Genomic DNA, 17,424 nt, shown 5'->3' with positions numbered 1-17,424 from the left:
TGGGCTGCCCAGGGTGGTGGTGGAGTCACTGACCCTGGAGGTGTTCAAGGAATGTTTGGATTTTGTGTTAAGGGACATGGTTTAGTGAGTACTATTGGTGACAGGTGGATGGTTGGCCTGGATGATCTGGAAGGTCTTTTCCAACCTTGGTGATTCTGTGATTCTGTGATTCTGTGAAATACAGTCACTTCCTGGGTAGGTGTCTGCTGTAACCAGGTTTTTGCAATGGCCAAGTGCTCATTGCAGAATGGCAATGACATGGATTTTGTCTCTCAGGAGATTTAATTCTTGTTAACTTTTGCAAGATCTTGGGCACATTTGCGGTAACCCAAGGCATTAGTTGAGTTCATAAGTAGTAAGTGCTCTGGTAATATGTCTTTCTGAGCAGGAAAAAAAAAAAAAAGAAAAATGAGGCATTCAAAAAGGGCAAAGGAGAGTTACATACACTGTGGAAAGTGAGATTAGTTCTGCTTATGTCCAAACGGACTTTGTCAATTAATGGAAAAAAGCCAGGTAGGGACAGTATAGGTTGTTCAATTTATCTTTTCTCCCCGATAAAAAAAGAGAAGTGTGGAAACAAACAAACAAACAAACAAACAAAAACACAATTGAGTAAGATACTGTCTGACAGAACACCAATTACCAGAAATAACTTATACAATCTAAACACAATAACAATATTTGGATTAAAATACTTCGTAGGGGGAATTTATGTTGATGTTTTTGGGTTTTGGGGAGCAAAGGGAACAGAAATCCCACAGGATTTGTGTGTAAATGTGGAGAAATCTGACAAAATCTGAAGTATATTTCATCTGCAATTAACAAGCATATTTTTTATATATGCTTATACATATGTATGTATAATATATACATACATTATTACAAATGTCATGTGCTAGAATAAAAGCTGCTACACATACACAACAGTTTATTCAGACACTTCTAATAAGGGAAAAAAATTGTGGAGAAATATTGAAACAAGAAATCACATTTTGAACATCATGCCAGTTGTTTTGAGATCTGAAGAATGATTATGACCTCCTGAAAACTTCTCACTGTAAATATTACTGAAAAACTACATTTGGACAAACATTCAAAGGCACAAAGTGAGGACCTACTATGACAAGCAGGACATTTTGGACAAGAAAATAACCTATACTACTGCTTTTCTTTTACAGTTCATTGCTTGTGACTCACTGTACTTTCTACAGTTTCTATGAGAAAGTAATAAAGTATAAGCTTTCCTGTTTTATGGTTTATTACTGAGAAAGTAAAATAAAACAATATGATCAACTACTCGAACTCAAGATGTACCTACATTTACCATTATTACAAAATTCAGTTGCATTCATTAATATCTTCTTTTTATTACAGTGTAGCCTTTTAATCAAAATAGACCCTCAGCATCTATTAAACAAAAAGAGAATTTAGTACAGAAAGCCTTAATATAAATATTGACATTGCAGTCTGCAAATACTACATAGAAACTAAGCATCTAGATAAAAGTCCTTGCTTTTTAGAAAAGACATTTAAAAATCTGCTTGATTTGAAGATTAAAGAAGGTCAAAATGTATTACTTGAGATTATCTACAGATAGATAATCTAGAGATGGATTCATCTGAAATTCTAGCAGGAGGTAATTTGCAGAGAAATAGTTATATATTCATTCATCTACCCCTCCAGAACTTAATCCTTTCTGTTTTTTTGTTGTTTTTGTTTGTTTGTTTGTTTGTTTTTGTTTTTGTTGTTGCTGTTGATTGGTCAGATTTTTGTTTGTTTTCCATGAGAGTAAAACAACACTGGAGTGGAGGAGTTTATTGTTGTCGCTTTTGGCTTTGTTTGGAAATAGCACCAGGGTAAGGTGCTGTACTGTCAAGACCAGTACATGTTCCTTATAATGAACATGGAATGCAATTCCTCCCATGGATTATGCCCTCTCACAAAACTACGAACTACATAAAGCATTAGCTGAGAATATTCTTTAAAAAATATCACCACATTACTTTTAGCTCATACTTTTCCAAGAATAAATATGAACAAAAATTACTGAAAAAATCTATCCCATCTGCATTTCTGTTTTAACATCATCACAAAATGACGTCTGTAAGAAACATGTCAGAATAATGTTCTATGTGAATTTCAGAAATACAAAGACATCAGCAAAACCTTTGTTTAACCTTTAGGGAAATAACTTGAATTTATGCATCTAAACTATCTTCCTGTAATTTCATTTTTTTAAAATTAGGGTATGGGGGGGGGGGAAATAGCAGTATTAAAACTTAAAGTAGATAAGTAATGGAAGAAATCTATTAACTGACTTATTCGAAATTCAACTGGACAAATGTACATACTGCTTATATGAGGCAGACAGTACTTCTGGTATATGCAACTAGCACAAAATACATTTTCTCCCCACTTGATAAGTGACACTGAAAATCAGTGATATGCAAAAATAAAAAGCCAGTGTCCACCAAACCATTTACTTTTTAAAATGCTGAACAAGTACTTTCATTATTTTTTTTTCCTGGGAATGCTAATTTGTGTATTTGCACTCTGAAATTCGAAATTCTGAGCTGTGTGGCATTTAAAAAAAATGAACAGTATTTCTGAAAATTCATATTCAGAATTGTTAGATGGTCATTATAATCAGTGACATAGAAACACTAATATTATAGATTTTATTCTATTCTGTCTTTCAGACAATTAATGCATTGAAGAGCAATTTCTGTTCTTGATAGTGACAGATATTGTCAGTACAGTCTTGAATTAGTACTGCTAATATTGCCCTGAACAAACAAAGAAAATTAACAAAGACAGTAAAATTATGTAGATTAGAAAATGTAAGTTCTCTGTACTATCAGGATATACAGCAATGCCCATTCTTATAACAATTACCATTCTGAATATTTTGGCTGTGCACTTTCCTTCTGCAACATAGCTTTGGCTGCAATAATGAGTCTTGTAGGGACTAACTCAGTCTGAGTCTGATCAGATATTCTCTGTACCCAAACACAAGATTTGAGGCAACTCATATGACTTGGTTGAACTTTGGTGGTAAAAAATAGGCATATTTATTAATTTTACTAAAATTCAAACATTCAGACACAAACAGCATATCTGTGTATGTGTTCATGCAGAGTAAAATACTTATTCATATGCATGAACACACAGAATCTCTTCAATGAAATCTTGGGTTAGATATAGTTTCACATATCAATTCTAACAAGACAATTAATGAAAAATCCAACAGAAGTACAGTATAAGTTTATATGCATAATTTAACAAAGCATTTGCACATTCCATCTTTAAGTTGTTCAGTTAGAATCTGTAGACTTCACTCCGAATCCTTTAGATTTGATTTGTCTTGTATTCGTAAGAAACTTTCTCTGAATTAAACTCAATTTCTGTCTGGTTTTATGTCTAGAAATGTATGCATAGCAAATATAAAACAAAGCAATAACAATAACAAAAAGATAATAAACAAAGTCTATGTCTTGGAGAGCTTGAAGTAATACAAACACTATGCTTCATTGAGAAGCTGTAAAAATACATTGTCCATCTTTTTGCTTTATCCCTATAGGAATTTTATTAGTTTTCCAGATTATGTTTTATAAACAAACCAGTGAAATTGCAGAACAAGGGCACCACTCTGTTTTTCTTCACTGAATTGTTCTCTACAGCTTTTTGTAACACAATTTCTTATTGGAAACTAAAGGAAAAGCCAATAAATAAAGGAAAATTAGATTCTAAATTCTAGTTGTAGCTATTACAAAGATCAATTTTAAATTTCTTTGTTGTAACATATTCAAGACAGTGAAGTCAATGAGATAAGACCTTCTGTTAAAAAAAAAAAAAATTCTCTCATCAACACTGAAGAATTTGAAAGTTTGGGACACCTTTTTTAAAAACTGGCAAAATGCAACTTAGGTTGAGCTGGGCATATCCTAAGAAACATCTCACCCATTGGTGAAGCAGGGAAGTAACCTTTCTTCTCTTATCTCTGGTGACTAACAGAAACATAATTATTATTAGAAGCTAACCACTGTGAGAAAACAAAGATTTTTAATTCATCAGTTTAACATTGTAACATTTGTGATTAACTAATACACAGATGTACTGCCCTTTACATTTACTGCCCAAAACAAATGCTTGCTATCTATACTAATCTGCAATTACAGAGAAAGTCATCTCTTCAAGAGACAGTAACTCAAAATGTCATTTGAGCAATCTTATTAAAAAAAAAAATATTTAAAGAAAAGAATTCCAAAGTGCCTGTGATTAAATTTGTTTAATATATGCTAAGCATCTCATTATCTTATGAACCTCATCTTATTTCCTCATTCCTTGGTAAATTTATTTCACTCAATTGACTATGTGGCATAAACTTAAATGCTAAGATGACTTCTAAGACTTTGCCAATGTATACAAAGGCATAAAATGAAATTGGATTTTAATTTCAGTAGCAAGAGAACATCATTTTCTACAGAAAAAGTAAGCATGCTCATTCTAGCTTGGTATTCAGAATGCAACAATAATCACTTCCAAAGCATTCAGTGAACTAGAATTGATTCACTGGTTATACCACATGCCTTCTGCTAGGCCCATTTCAGTCCAGTGGAAATCAACCTACTCCCCCTTGAATCACGCTGGTAAATGTTCAACAAACCAGATATTCTGGTCAGTCCCAAGGGGAAAAGCTCTTCCTCCTTTCAAACAGACCAAGATTGAGGTTATTGTTAGCATAAAAATAAGGGGAAAGAAGGTTGTAAGGGTGGGGAAATTTCAGCATTTATAACCTTTGTTCCTTTTTCACATGTGGTACAAAAACATTCAAGAACATTCAGTGTTTCATATGAAACACAAAGCACCACGAAACAACCTTCTGTAGAGGATTCAACAGCAAAACCTGAATGCTGTTCGAAGTTTAAAAGGCTGACATGAAAATTGCTTAGCAAACTAAAGGCTATTCTAATAAACTGAGTCACCATACAGTTTCAAGTCAAAATGTGACCATAATGCAAAATCTATTATGAACTCCACTGTGTAGGAGTCTGTGCTCAGGTTTTAGATGGAGTTAAGAGTTTATTTAGTGAATCTCGTGCTCCTGAGTTAAAGGCTTATCCTATTTGCTGAGCTCCCTGAGAAATCCATCTGAACCTGCACACAGCCAGCTTGTCTGGGGACAGGATGTCTGTGCTTTTCACATTGGAATAGGAGGGAGAATGATCAGAATGAAATCTCATAAGCAAAATTGTAGATTCAATTCAAAAATTCAAGAGTTCAAAAAAAAAAAAAAAAGACGTTAAGAATGTCCCTTCCTTGGGAGATTAATTACAGTAAATACTCTTTTTCAGATAAATACACAAAGCAAGTCCTAAAGATACCCCAAGGATTCTTTACTGGACTGACTTACTGTCTCTCAGCAATTGTATTTCTATGGAATATTTTGCTGGATTGATTTTCTGGATTATGCTCTTTAAAGTGTTCACAAGATCACCAATCTCACTCCCAGGCTGCTCTAGTCATGTAATTCACACCAGCACTACAACATGTTTCTAGTCCTATTCCTGTCTACTGATAATACAACAGTTTAAAGGTCAGCAGCACAACCTGAACAACAGACTGGTGGGCTTAAAAGAAAGCACAAGTTCACCAGACAAAGAAAAGAAAGCTCCATGTTTTACCACATGCATGAACCTTCCTTTGTAAGCTTCCAGAAGTTCATCACTTTTATGCTGATTTGGTGAACTTCAACTATTTCTCTCAGTGAAAGATCAAATTTGCTCTAATTCACTATTTTCCATCAGGCCCTCACTCTATTCTGTGAGTAAACACAAGCAAAACAGGTCCCACCACTTTAAATCACGCATTCTAAGCATAAGTTATCATGACAGCATATTTTACCCAGAAGTGTAATTACAGCATCTCAAAGATGCTAACTAAGAGGAAAAAAGCTGCATAGCTAAACAGATGTTTGTGCATCTTGCTAAAAATTTTCCTCATGCTTGCAGAATCAAACAGGAGGGAGAAAAAGACACATCAAAGGAAAGCAGGTCATGTGCATGAAAATACAGGCACCCTCTGCACCACGGGATTATATCGTGCTGTGCAGGCAGCACCCCAAGCTGAGCAAAAATCCTGCTGAAGATCACAGAAACTTTTGTCTCCAGCAAACAATGCCCTAAAATGTTCCCAGAGCTCTGCCATGAAAGGCTCCAGTGGCTGGCAGGAAAGCTAACCTCATTTGTGCATGTATTAAAAAAAAAAAATCTAAGCTAATGCTCGAGTATGCTTGTTTCCTGTGCTGAGGTCTGTAGGAGGATCATGAAGCACCTGTCAGGACAGGATACACTGTCACTCTTATTATCTATCACTTAAACACACTGGCTTTGCTGACAGAGTAAACCGCAGGTGTAAAACTAAAATAAAAACAGAGGCAGTAACAGCCTATCAGATCATCACTGATTTACACTTTTCCCGTGACTGGCAAGGATGGTACATACGATCTACAATTCTGACGCATCCAAGCAAAAATCCTGAGCTAAGTTCATGTTGATCTAGATCAAGTAAAAAGTTCATTAAACACACAGAAGCACTTACCTTGCACTGCTACCACAGTACCCAGCCCACCCCCAGGTCTGAGCCCTTACTCACACGTGGTGACTCACTGTCAGGTAGGGAAGAGTTTGAAAATGTGTCTAGGGAGGGCTGACAGGCACTCTCAGATCTGCAAAAAGCAGTTTCTCTCTTCTCTCCTTATTCTTCATCTTGAACTGAAGGACTACTAGGACTTGATGTGAGATGAGAGAGCATGTACTTGAGATACACCACCCTGAACCCTGTAATGCTCAGGTGCATTCCAACAGAGCACAACACTTTGGTCACAGAATCCTTCAGTGTGCTGCACTGTCAACCAAGATAACAAGTACTGAATGTACTCTTTAACTTTCAGCACAAATACAGCCCCACCATTTTTTTCCTCACAGTTCCTCATACTTATGGGACTCAAGCAGAAAACTTTTACAAAATTACAGTTTCAGAAAGATTTTTTATTTATTACTAAGCTTGTGATCATACAGCAATAGTAGTAGAATAAAAGGCTGTGTGTATCTCTGATAGCAGTCCTTAAAATCTGCCTGTTACTACATTTGGGAAACTTTAAGAAGGCAAGGAAGAGAATGTAGATCTATCTATGTCCTTAGAGTTTAAGAGTGTATAAACACCATATCATAAAATGCTGTAACACAGCTGATAGCTCACATGAAGTTGGATGCTGTCTATTTTCCTCCTGGTTAAAGTTTGGCTGCATGCATCAACCAACATCATACCTAACATAACAATGTTTCAACGTATAAGAAAGAAATGAGCAATGCTAAAGAAAGCTTTGAATGTAAAAAGTCTTACCACAGTTTACTTTTTCATTAACAGGAAAAAAAAAGAAGTCTGAAGCAGACCTAAAAAGTAATTGTCATCAATGACACCAGCACCCTTCCAAACTCTCTGGTTTCATTTCCCCAAGTGAACATGAGCTCATATCTCTGTTCACAGACTGGAGAGACCATTCCCATTCAATAGCTCTGCTCTTCATGCTGACTCTGTCTGGGAACAATTCTACTGCAAAACATTCAGCACCAAGCAATAGTATCTTTTAAACAACAAAACAGTTCCTACATTATGAATATACTTTCACATCTTGTCAAATACTAGGACTTTCTAGATAGCTACAATAGAAAAGCTTGTGATTAAAGTCAAATCTCTGCTATGAAAACAAAGAATCACCAGCTGACTTACAAGCAATCTTCATGCTGATATCTGAGCTTTATGAGAATTATGCCTGCAACTAGGATCAGCCAGATATTTCACCATGCTGTTTTCAGATTGCAATAATAGTGTTGTGTTACCTTAGCAGGGTGGTTTATTTTAGGTTTTCAGTACATTGCCTCTTACTGTGTTGTATTCATGCCCTGACATGGCCTTACATGTTGAGTGACCCTATAGGATTACACTGACACCTCACTTGTCAAGGTGTCAGCCTGACCTGGTAAGCGAGCTTAGTCATAAGTTTGTGACAACTAGAAAATGTATTTCCCTTCAGAGCTCTGCTGAAAGAGAGGCCTTTTCTGTCTTAGAAAATTTTATCTAGCCAAGGCACTTAAATTAAATTGCTCTGTAGATCGCACCATGTTAGAGATTTAGTGTTACTACAACATTGGCACAGGGAACATTTCACAGCTCCTGTAAGACCCATGCTGAGCATTTTTCCATATTTTGGTGAACTATTTATTGCCTGTTTTTAAAAGCATTTTGTTTCTATATGTTTGTTACTATAGATTTTGCAGCAACAATAAGAGCATTCTCTTATTTTTAGCATCACTACAGACTGAAGATTTTAGCCATTCCTTCTGATGTTCATCAGCAGATCTCTCACCGTGATCTAGAAATCTTAGATTTTCCACAGAGGTATAGGAGAATAGGAAGACTGCATAATCACCCTGATCAGAAACACAAACGGACTGGTTTCACTGGCTTTCACAGCACAAATCCTAGCCTACAGCATCAACTGTGGGCTGTGTATCTCACCAAAAATGCAGTGACACAACACAGTGTGGAGCAACTAAAATCATGTCTCATCTACTGCTTCCATCCCTCTGGTTATCTTCAATCATGGGAAATATTCAGAGAGCTTGTCCTTGGGCAGCAGATGCTTCTGTTTCATCTAGAGCACTGGGGTGACTGAAGCTTAGGTGGATAACTGTTTAACTCCCAGTGGAGGAAGCATGGGTAGCTATAGCCATATTTTGCACATCAAGGCAATTACAGCACTTAGCAAAGGATTAGGAACCTGATTCCAGACTGTCTCCCAAATCCAGCAGGATGCCCCTGACACAGACATGTAAGAGGAGTAAATACTCTGATTTCTCTAGGCATTTCAAATAGCCTTTTTTAGTGATTCACTGGGATTCTCCCAGATGACTGCCCTGTCACTGTTTACCACATTAATGTGTTGTGTCCTTTACTGAATGTCATCAACAAGGAACATAGCCTTATATTCAAGATCTTATTATGAGTAAAAAAGAACACAGCAGAAAAAAAGAGAAGAATTTACTGACAGTTGGATTAGTTTTTCAGTAGTCTAAAAATCAAGTTATCTAATTAATATCCAAAATTCCATTAATAATAGCTATACCAAACATTTTATTTTGCATAGTGCTCATTTTTCCAATATTCCTTTTGTTCTTAGGGTTTACAATTACTCTCTTCCTCAAATAAGAAAAGGGGAAGCTACAATAAACTGTCAGCAACCTGAGCTTGCTGGGAGCATGATGTTTACAGTGGTTAGAGTATCTTTCTTTTCTATACTGCGCTACACCTGGAGCTACATTTGTGTTTTCTTATCACACACTGCCTCCTTCTCACTGCTTCCTTGCTGAAGTCCACAAGTTGCATCCCAAGACACAGCTGACATTCACAAGGCAGTGCCTCTCCAGGTCTGCCATACCCTTAATCATCCAGGGCTTCACCACTTCAGTTCATGCACAGTGACACTACAGTCACTTGAACACTTGGGGATTCTTAAAACAAGCTGAAATTGTGCCAAGACAAACCGAGCAAGTCTTGACACCCAGCACTGTCAGGGCAGTCCAAAGTATTTGGCCTTTTACCAGTAATGGAAAAAAAATCATGTTTTCTGAGCTACAGTAGCAAATATTCTGACATTTTTCCCTTTCCATTCCTTCTCCCTTTTCTAATTAACCTCTGCTCCTTAAGGGTAGTTGCCTACCAATTTAGGATATAAGATCTATCTTCGCTATATGTTTCCTCTCCCTTATTATTTGCAAATCACATAAATTTGAAGAAGATGGCAGGGGGTTTAGCTGGGAGGCTTTTTCTACGCCAAGGGAACAAATTATGTATTTTTGAAGAAAGGAACAATGCTCCATGAGATTTTCCTTTCTTCCTGCTACTGGGCAGATGTGGCAAAAAATATGGACAGCTCATTTAAATTACTGCTGTACTGAAAAATTATTTTCCCAGTTGCTATTGTGAGCCTGAAAAAAATATTGCTATTTTTATATATAAATGTTTGGTATAGCTATTATTAATGGAATTTTGGATATTAATTAGATAACTTGATTTTTAGACTACTGAAAAACTAATCCAACTGTCAGTAAATTCTTCTCTTTTTTTCTGCTGTGTTCTTTTTTACTCATAATAAGTAATATAATATTGCTGACCAGAGGAACCTGGTCATCTGTGTTGCACTGGAAGTACAGCTTTTTATCTTTGTTACAATCTTGTTTAACTTACATCTTTTAGAATCATAGAATCACAGAATCATCAAGGCTGGAAAAGACCTCCAAGTTTTCTTTTGAATGTGTGTCTGAAGTAGTATTGTTTTTCTTTTCTCCTGTTGCAAATGGTGTTGAAAGAGTATGGAAGCAATCTCTTCTATATCATACATTTTTAAAAATGCATTACCAGCTTTTTGTCTTACAGAGAGTAGATAAGACTTAAAGCATAAAAGAGATGATAAATGTCTCAACAAAGATCTCTCGACAATGCAGTAAATACCAGGTAATGCAAATAGAATTGCTTTTGGACGCAAAATTAATTACAGAACTCTGGCACCACTATTTCTTTGTCACTCACATTCTCTTTAAGGACAGCAATTTTTTGCAACAGTTTGACACACAAAATTCTCTGATTTTCATTTTATCCTAATTCTGAAGCATAGGAACATACATTTCTCTGTAGATATCTACAAATACTGTTTAGTCTAAAAAAAAACCTATGGTATTAAGGGAAAAACAATGTTTAAAGGTAACACAACTATGTTAAAATAACAAAGCAAACATTAATAACTACTTAAGGACTTTGTTCATTTTTGAAAAAAAAAAAAACCTAGAATTTATAAAGTGAGTTTGCATCAGTGGTCCTTGATATTTTAACACTACAAATTATGAAGAGCTCAGGTGAACGTAGTGTTAGATACACAGAGATAAAACCAAGAAAAAATCAGTTCCTAGAAAAATTAATTAGCTAGCTATTTTGTTACTAACAGAAAAGACTTCCATGGACTAAACATAGACCTCTCATTCCACTAAAGATGATAGAAAGATGTAACTGACCACACTCGTATCTTACAAGTATAAACTAGACTTTAATGAAATGCCAGCAAACTGCAAACCAGCACTGAAGTATCAACAAAATTCCAGACTTCCTAAATGAGACATTTGTCAGCTGCTGCCACTTTTCTCTGCTTAATTTAGCAAGAATTGTTATTTCAGGATGTGATGATTGCTGTAAAGTGGTTTATTATTTAAATCATTGTGGTATTTGAATAAAGCACTCAAAATCTAGAGACCATATATTCACTTGATGCATACATAGTTTTAGATGCTTGTGAATAATAAATTAGCAAGAGACTGGCAATGACTTGTGAACAGGTTGTGTTCAGCAAAGTGCTGAAGATACCTCAAGCCCCAATGAAGATATTGGTTCTCAAATTACTGTATCATTCCTTGCAATTTCCCATTATAAGATCAGATCATTTTTTTCATTTGCTGCCTATGGCTGTGGCTTCAGGCCACAAGATGGGAAGGAATTCTGGCACCTCTCTGAAATACAACCATGGCAGCTGAAAAGTGCAGCCAACAGTTCCTGTTCTTGATGATTTATATTTATGAAGTTAAATAGTAGGAAGATTTACATTTATATGGACAATTATTATGCAAGGAGAATCTGGAAATTACCTTTGATTTGAACGGTGAAAGATTAAACACAGAAATCTATGCTATTTCAAAATTGCAATTTATTTAATGCTTTTTCTTCTGCTGTACTGTAGGGACAAATTTACATTCAACTTGACATTCCTCCAATGGCATTACAGCAGTGCAACAAGCCCCTCATCCTTTCACCCCCCAAAATGACTTCACCATCTGATCCTTATTTAAAGAATTCTATACTTCAAATTGTAGCATTTTACATATATGGAATAGCTATTTATATTCCAGAACATATGTAATCAATTTCTCATGGGGACATACTGTTTCAATCTCAGGCTCTCTCTGACCCCAGGAACAGGAGCAACACTCCACTACATGGTCCCAGCAGAGCTGTGTCCCCACACACTGTGTACCCTTGTATGTTTGATGGTGCTCAGATTGAACAAGCTCTCCAGACTGAACACTCTTCAGTTTCATTTATAGGTCTCTCCTCTACATACAGGGCTGGATGGCCTGACACCAAGACTCTTCTCTTTTTGACTGAGCCCTGGAGCTCACTCAGTCCTGGTGCTTATGGCTACCACTAAGTGGCCTCTGGAAGTAATACCCTGTGGCTGACTCTGAGCCAGACACTGCAATTCAGGTACTGCTTCTATATAGCAGAAATCTTCTCTTTTTTCTCTTGCATAAGGCTGACTTTAAGCCACAGTCTATTTTTATCATGCCTAAAACTGACCCTCCCTTTAGTAAAAGCATATTCAAAAGTATATTAGTGAAGTCTTAGTAATGGCTAGGACTATTTTGGTCTTGTAATTACATTCTGAACTGTGAGCTGTGAAAGTCTATGCTATGTAACTTGACTTACATTTTTATATGTTCATGGAACAGCTCCTTGTCCTTTTCAAAATCATACATTCATCCAGACCTTGAAGTGCATTTAACAGCATCACAAGTGGTGGGAAAGTTCAAATATCCTTGGCTACCATCAGAAATAAGCATGTCACCGACTTCATATGTAGAATAAGAAACAAGCAATATGCTGTAATTTATATTGTCACATACATATGATGTATGTATATATAAAATGATAATTTACTTGATATAGGTTATTTATAATGAATCTACAGTCATCATAGAATCAAAGAATCACAGAATGGCTTTGGTTGGAAGGAACCTCAAACAGAAGCTGGTTCCAACCCCCTTCTGTGGACAGAGTTGCTCACCACTAGATCAGGCTGTCCAGGGTCCCATCCAAGCTGACTGTCAGCACCTCCAGGGTTGGGGCATTCACAACATCTTTGGACAATCTGTTCCAGTGCCTCACCACTCTCTGAATAAATAATTTCTTCCTAACTTATTACCTAAATTTCTCCACTTTTCTGAAATTGGCAACCTAATTCTTATTTTCTATATTCTTTTAAAATGGAATTACCAAAGTAAAATACATAAATGGAGCTAATTTCAATCTGACACCATATTGCATTTAAATATAAATCAAATGTATCAAGAAGAAAATAACACAGATTTAATAACAAAATACTGAATTCTTAACATTGCATTCATCACTTAAAGGGAAACATTTCCTTTTGTATGCCAAAAACTCTGTTCATTTTGCCTGTGCAATGAAGTTTAAACCTCTGTTTAAACAAATCCCCCTCTCTAAACCTCACAGGCCATCAGGCCCTCGGGGTCAGCATGATGGGTTATACCAAATCACCAGGATATGTAACGTGCACACCACTTGTTTGGTTCTCCAAGAAGCTGGCAGTAGAGAAACCTCTTCTGCAATTACACCTGTTCAGAGGTCACCTCTTCTGGATATTGTCAATCTAGCTTAGTAATCAGTGCAGGAAGTATTTTTTGCCTCCAGCTTTCCACACACAATCCCCAAACAAAATTCTCGTGTATTCCTCAATGCTGGTCACTTCTACAAGTATGTGGTTATTCTGACAAACATCACACCTGACTTAAATTTCAAAACAAGTTGAAGTGCATTCATATTTATGAGCAAATAGAAAATATCCTAATAGTTCAAGTGTTATTAGTTTTATTCATATTAGAGGGTTTTGTTTTTTTTTTTTCCTACACTGGGATAGATTTTGATATAACTTCTGCAGGATTTCAGCTAGCAGAGATAAGAGTCCACATTTTCCATGTACAACACATTGTTACCAACCACAGAAAACTACAGAAAATGTCTTTTTCTCATCTAACTGCAGAGAGATATAAAGCAGGTATTTCCATCCCAGTCAGACATTGAGATTACTATTACAGTGAATGGAGACCTAGGACTCACTTCAGTGGCCTAAACCAGATGTCAGCAGAGAACTAGTATTGCTAAGCCAGTGCTGTCAGAGACGCCCTGAGATATCTGCATGGTGGCAGACACTATCAGTAAGCCTCTGGATCAGTCTAGAAACTAGGCAAAATGCCCACAGGCATCTCAACTAGTACTAGATGTCACTGTTCAGGCAACTGAATCAAGCCCTTAGTCAATATAGTCAATAAAATTCAGAGCCCTATCCATCTTATTAAATATAGGTGTCTTCTTGAGGAAGAGTCTGCACAGTGAAAGCAGCACTGAGCACATAGAACACTGCCCTGACTGCATAAAGGCCACGCTTTCCTGCAGACACTTCACTATACAGCTCACTCAGAGTTCTATGTCATTCTGAAAATATGTATGCATATCTATAGCAGAAGGTACCCACAACCACAATAATCAACATGCTTATTTCAACACTACAAACAACACTACTGTTCTTATCTACATCCAAAACAAATTAGTATTTAGGTCTGTACACATTTCCTTGTCTAATCAAAGTCTCCTTAGAAAATATTTTATTTTGCCTATACTGAATCCATAGGTTCACTTTGTAATACTTAAGTCTGCTGAAAGGCCTTTTCGTCATAAAATATAATGCAATTGTTGTCCAGGCAACACATTTCTAAATGATTATCTCGTTGCCTTGTGACTTTTGCACAAAACTACAGAATCCATTATTTTACGTTTCCTGTCCTTGGATCACTTGACCCAATTAACTGTCTCAGTGACAAGGTATAATTCTGAAAGAATAATAAGGAAAATCATGATAATTAGAAAACCAAAATAGAATAAACATAATTCATAGGAAAAAAGTGCAACACTGTTTATTAGTGCATCCAAACAAAAAGAGCAAATTCCAAATCATAAATGAATCAAGCTTTTTTATTAGTATATACACATTCCTTTCTTAAAATAAGAACTCTGAAGCTATTGTAAACATAGTTAACAGAGATCTTTCTTTAGCAAAATGGTATAGAAAAGAATATTTTTAAGGCATAACATCTCCCTATCATCTTTTTAAAATGAAGGAAAGATACACTTCAATATATTAACACTATTGACAGGAGAACAAAGCCTGAGAGGAATTAATGAAGTGAGAAATGTAGGAAGGTTAATATGCTAAAAGTATATATTTTTAAATGGTTTCTGTGGCAGCATATACTATTATAAACTGTTTTAAAAGCAACTGTGACCTTCTTCTCCTTCCATCTTTCATGCAGCATACTGTCAAGATTTGAAGGATAGCTGATAGCTTCAAGTGAAAAACAAATTCTAATACATCTATATTGTATACCAACATTTGGAAAGGTATTATTTTCACTGTGACATATAGCACAACCACACTTTGAAACCTTAAGACTACAAACACAACAATACAAACTCATTATTGTCTCCCTACCTGTGTCAGTGGCATTGGATCTAGATGGTCTAAAAGGTCTCTTCCAATTCAAACCATTCAATGATTCTACGATTATTCTCCAGGTATCTTGACTACTCAAATAATTTCTAACATGCATACTTCTATAGCAAATTTTAACCTTAAGATTAAATACTTTACTGCATAAAATCACTGAATCTTAGAATTCTTACAGATGGAAGAAACCTTTAAAGGTCATCTCATCCAACTCCCCTGCAATGAACAGGGACACCACTGCTAGATCAAGTTGCCCAGGGCCTGATCCAACCTCACCTTGAAAGTCTCCAGAGACAGGGCATCAACCATATTATTGGGCAACCTGTTCCAGTGCCTTACCATCCTCATTGTAGAAGACTTTTTCCTTATATCCAACCTAAATCTACCCTCTTTAAGCTTGAAGCCATTTCCCCTTGTTGTATCACCACAGAATATGTAAAGAGTCTGTCCCCTTTTTTCTGTAGTTCCCCTTTAGATACAGAAAAGCCATTTATCAGGTGACCTCTCTTTTCCAATCTGAACAGCCCCAGCTCTCTCAGCCTGTCCTCATAGGAAATGTGTTCTATTCCTGGCACCATTTTTGTGACCCTCCTCTGGAAGTGCTTCAACAGGTCCATGTCCCTCCTGTAATGAGGGCTCCACATCTGGACGCAATACTCCAGGTGAGGTCTCACCAGTATAGAGGAGCAGAATCACCTCCCTTGCCCTGCTGGCCATGCTTCTTTTGATGCAGCCCAGGGTATGGTTGGCTTTCTGAGCTGCAAAAGCACACTGCTTGTTCACGTCCAGCTTCCCATCCACTAGTACCCCCATTCCATAATTAAGAATCATCTCCCCAGTACTTTACATATATTTCATTATACCGATGAAAGTGCTGATAAAAGATGGATCTTCCTCTTTTTCTACAACATGCTCGCATCTCCCTAGAGTTAGGGAAAATGTGCACTGCTGAATGATGAACAAAGGAAGATGTAGCCTTATGGTTATTACAAAAATATAATAGGAATAATCATTTCTATTATTTTTATTATGCAAATTGCAATAAATTGATACTTAACTGCTAGGTTTGGGCCAACTAATACATCAAATATATTCCATAACTACTACTCTAAAGCCAGAAATCAAAATACTTCCTGTTAACATGTTCATCTCCTCTGAATTCCTGCCTGTGAGTAAATTAGAAAGAGGATTTAAGCAGACAAGTACACTAGCAACCACTTGAACTTGTTCTAAGTGGCAACAGCTGACATACAAATACAGGTTGTTTGAACTATTTACAGTGTAAACCAAGTCCAACATCTGAATGTTCTCTCCGTCCCACATAATGAATTTCAGGAAGTGTGTTCCTGTAATTTTGGACTTCCACTGGGAAGCCAATTTATGTAATTTTTAAAATGAAGGATTTGTACTGAAGAAATTCTCTGAACAGATGGGTGGATGTGGTTGACTGTTCTTTCTCCAAAAAATAAGAAGTTATTTGTATTTCTAGCAACAATGACAACAACAAAATAAAATAAAATAAAAAATCCAGCTACTGCCTAATGCCCATTTATCCAATTTCTTATGGAAAAGTAAAGATCATGTTCCAAGAAATAAAGAAAATGAGAGTACGACAAGATGTATTAGAATTGTCTTCCATTCTCTCAAAACAAAGGAGCCATGAGATGAATGATGAGTGCTTCAACTGGCAAAGGATAAATACATTTATGATCTGGAACATGATTTAATAAGTTTTCAGAGCTTGATGATAATGCAATGAAGAAATGTCACATGAAATCACTGTTATGCAGTGAGTTTAACATTTTGCTTAGACTACTATGTTTCAGGAAAAAACAACTACTGCGAAGCAGAAATTTGTAGCTTTTAAAGAAAGTTATTGTTAGTCCTAAGGAGAATCTTTTGGATGGCCTCTGAACAGATTTGCTATTTTGTTAAAATACCGATGAAACAAGTTCACA

At 36.2% G+C, this 17,424-nt stretch overlaps 1 protein-coding gene across 1 annotated transcript in view; it reads right to left on the bottom strand.

Annotated features, from left to right (window-relative positions):
* Positions 1-281: 281 nt before the first annotated feature.
* The window catches only part of LOC104909211 (protein piccolo-like), a 121,309-nt gene continuing 104,166 nt past the window's right edge, over positions 282-17,424 (bottom strand). Inside the window, 1 exon segment of the mRNA XM_031552121.1 lies at positions 282-380. Within this exon segment, the coding sequence (XP_031407981.1) occupies positions 282-380 (99 nt within the window).

Source organism: Meleagris gallopavo, chromosome 1 (genome assembly GCF_000146605.3).
Source record: "Meleagris gallopavo isolate NT-WF06-2002-E0010 breed Aviagen turkey brand Nicholas breeding stock chromosome 1, Turkey_5.1, whole genome shotgun sequence".
Lineage (NCBI taxonomy): Eukaryota > Metazoa > Chordata > Aves > Galliformes > Phasianidae > Meleagris > Meleagris gallopavo.
The sequence above is the reverse complement of the archived record's forward strand: the minus strand, read 5'-3'. Positions and strand labels throughout refer to the sequence as shown.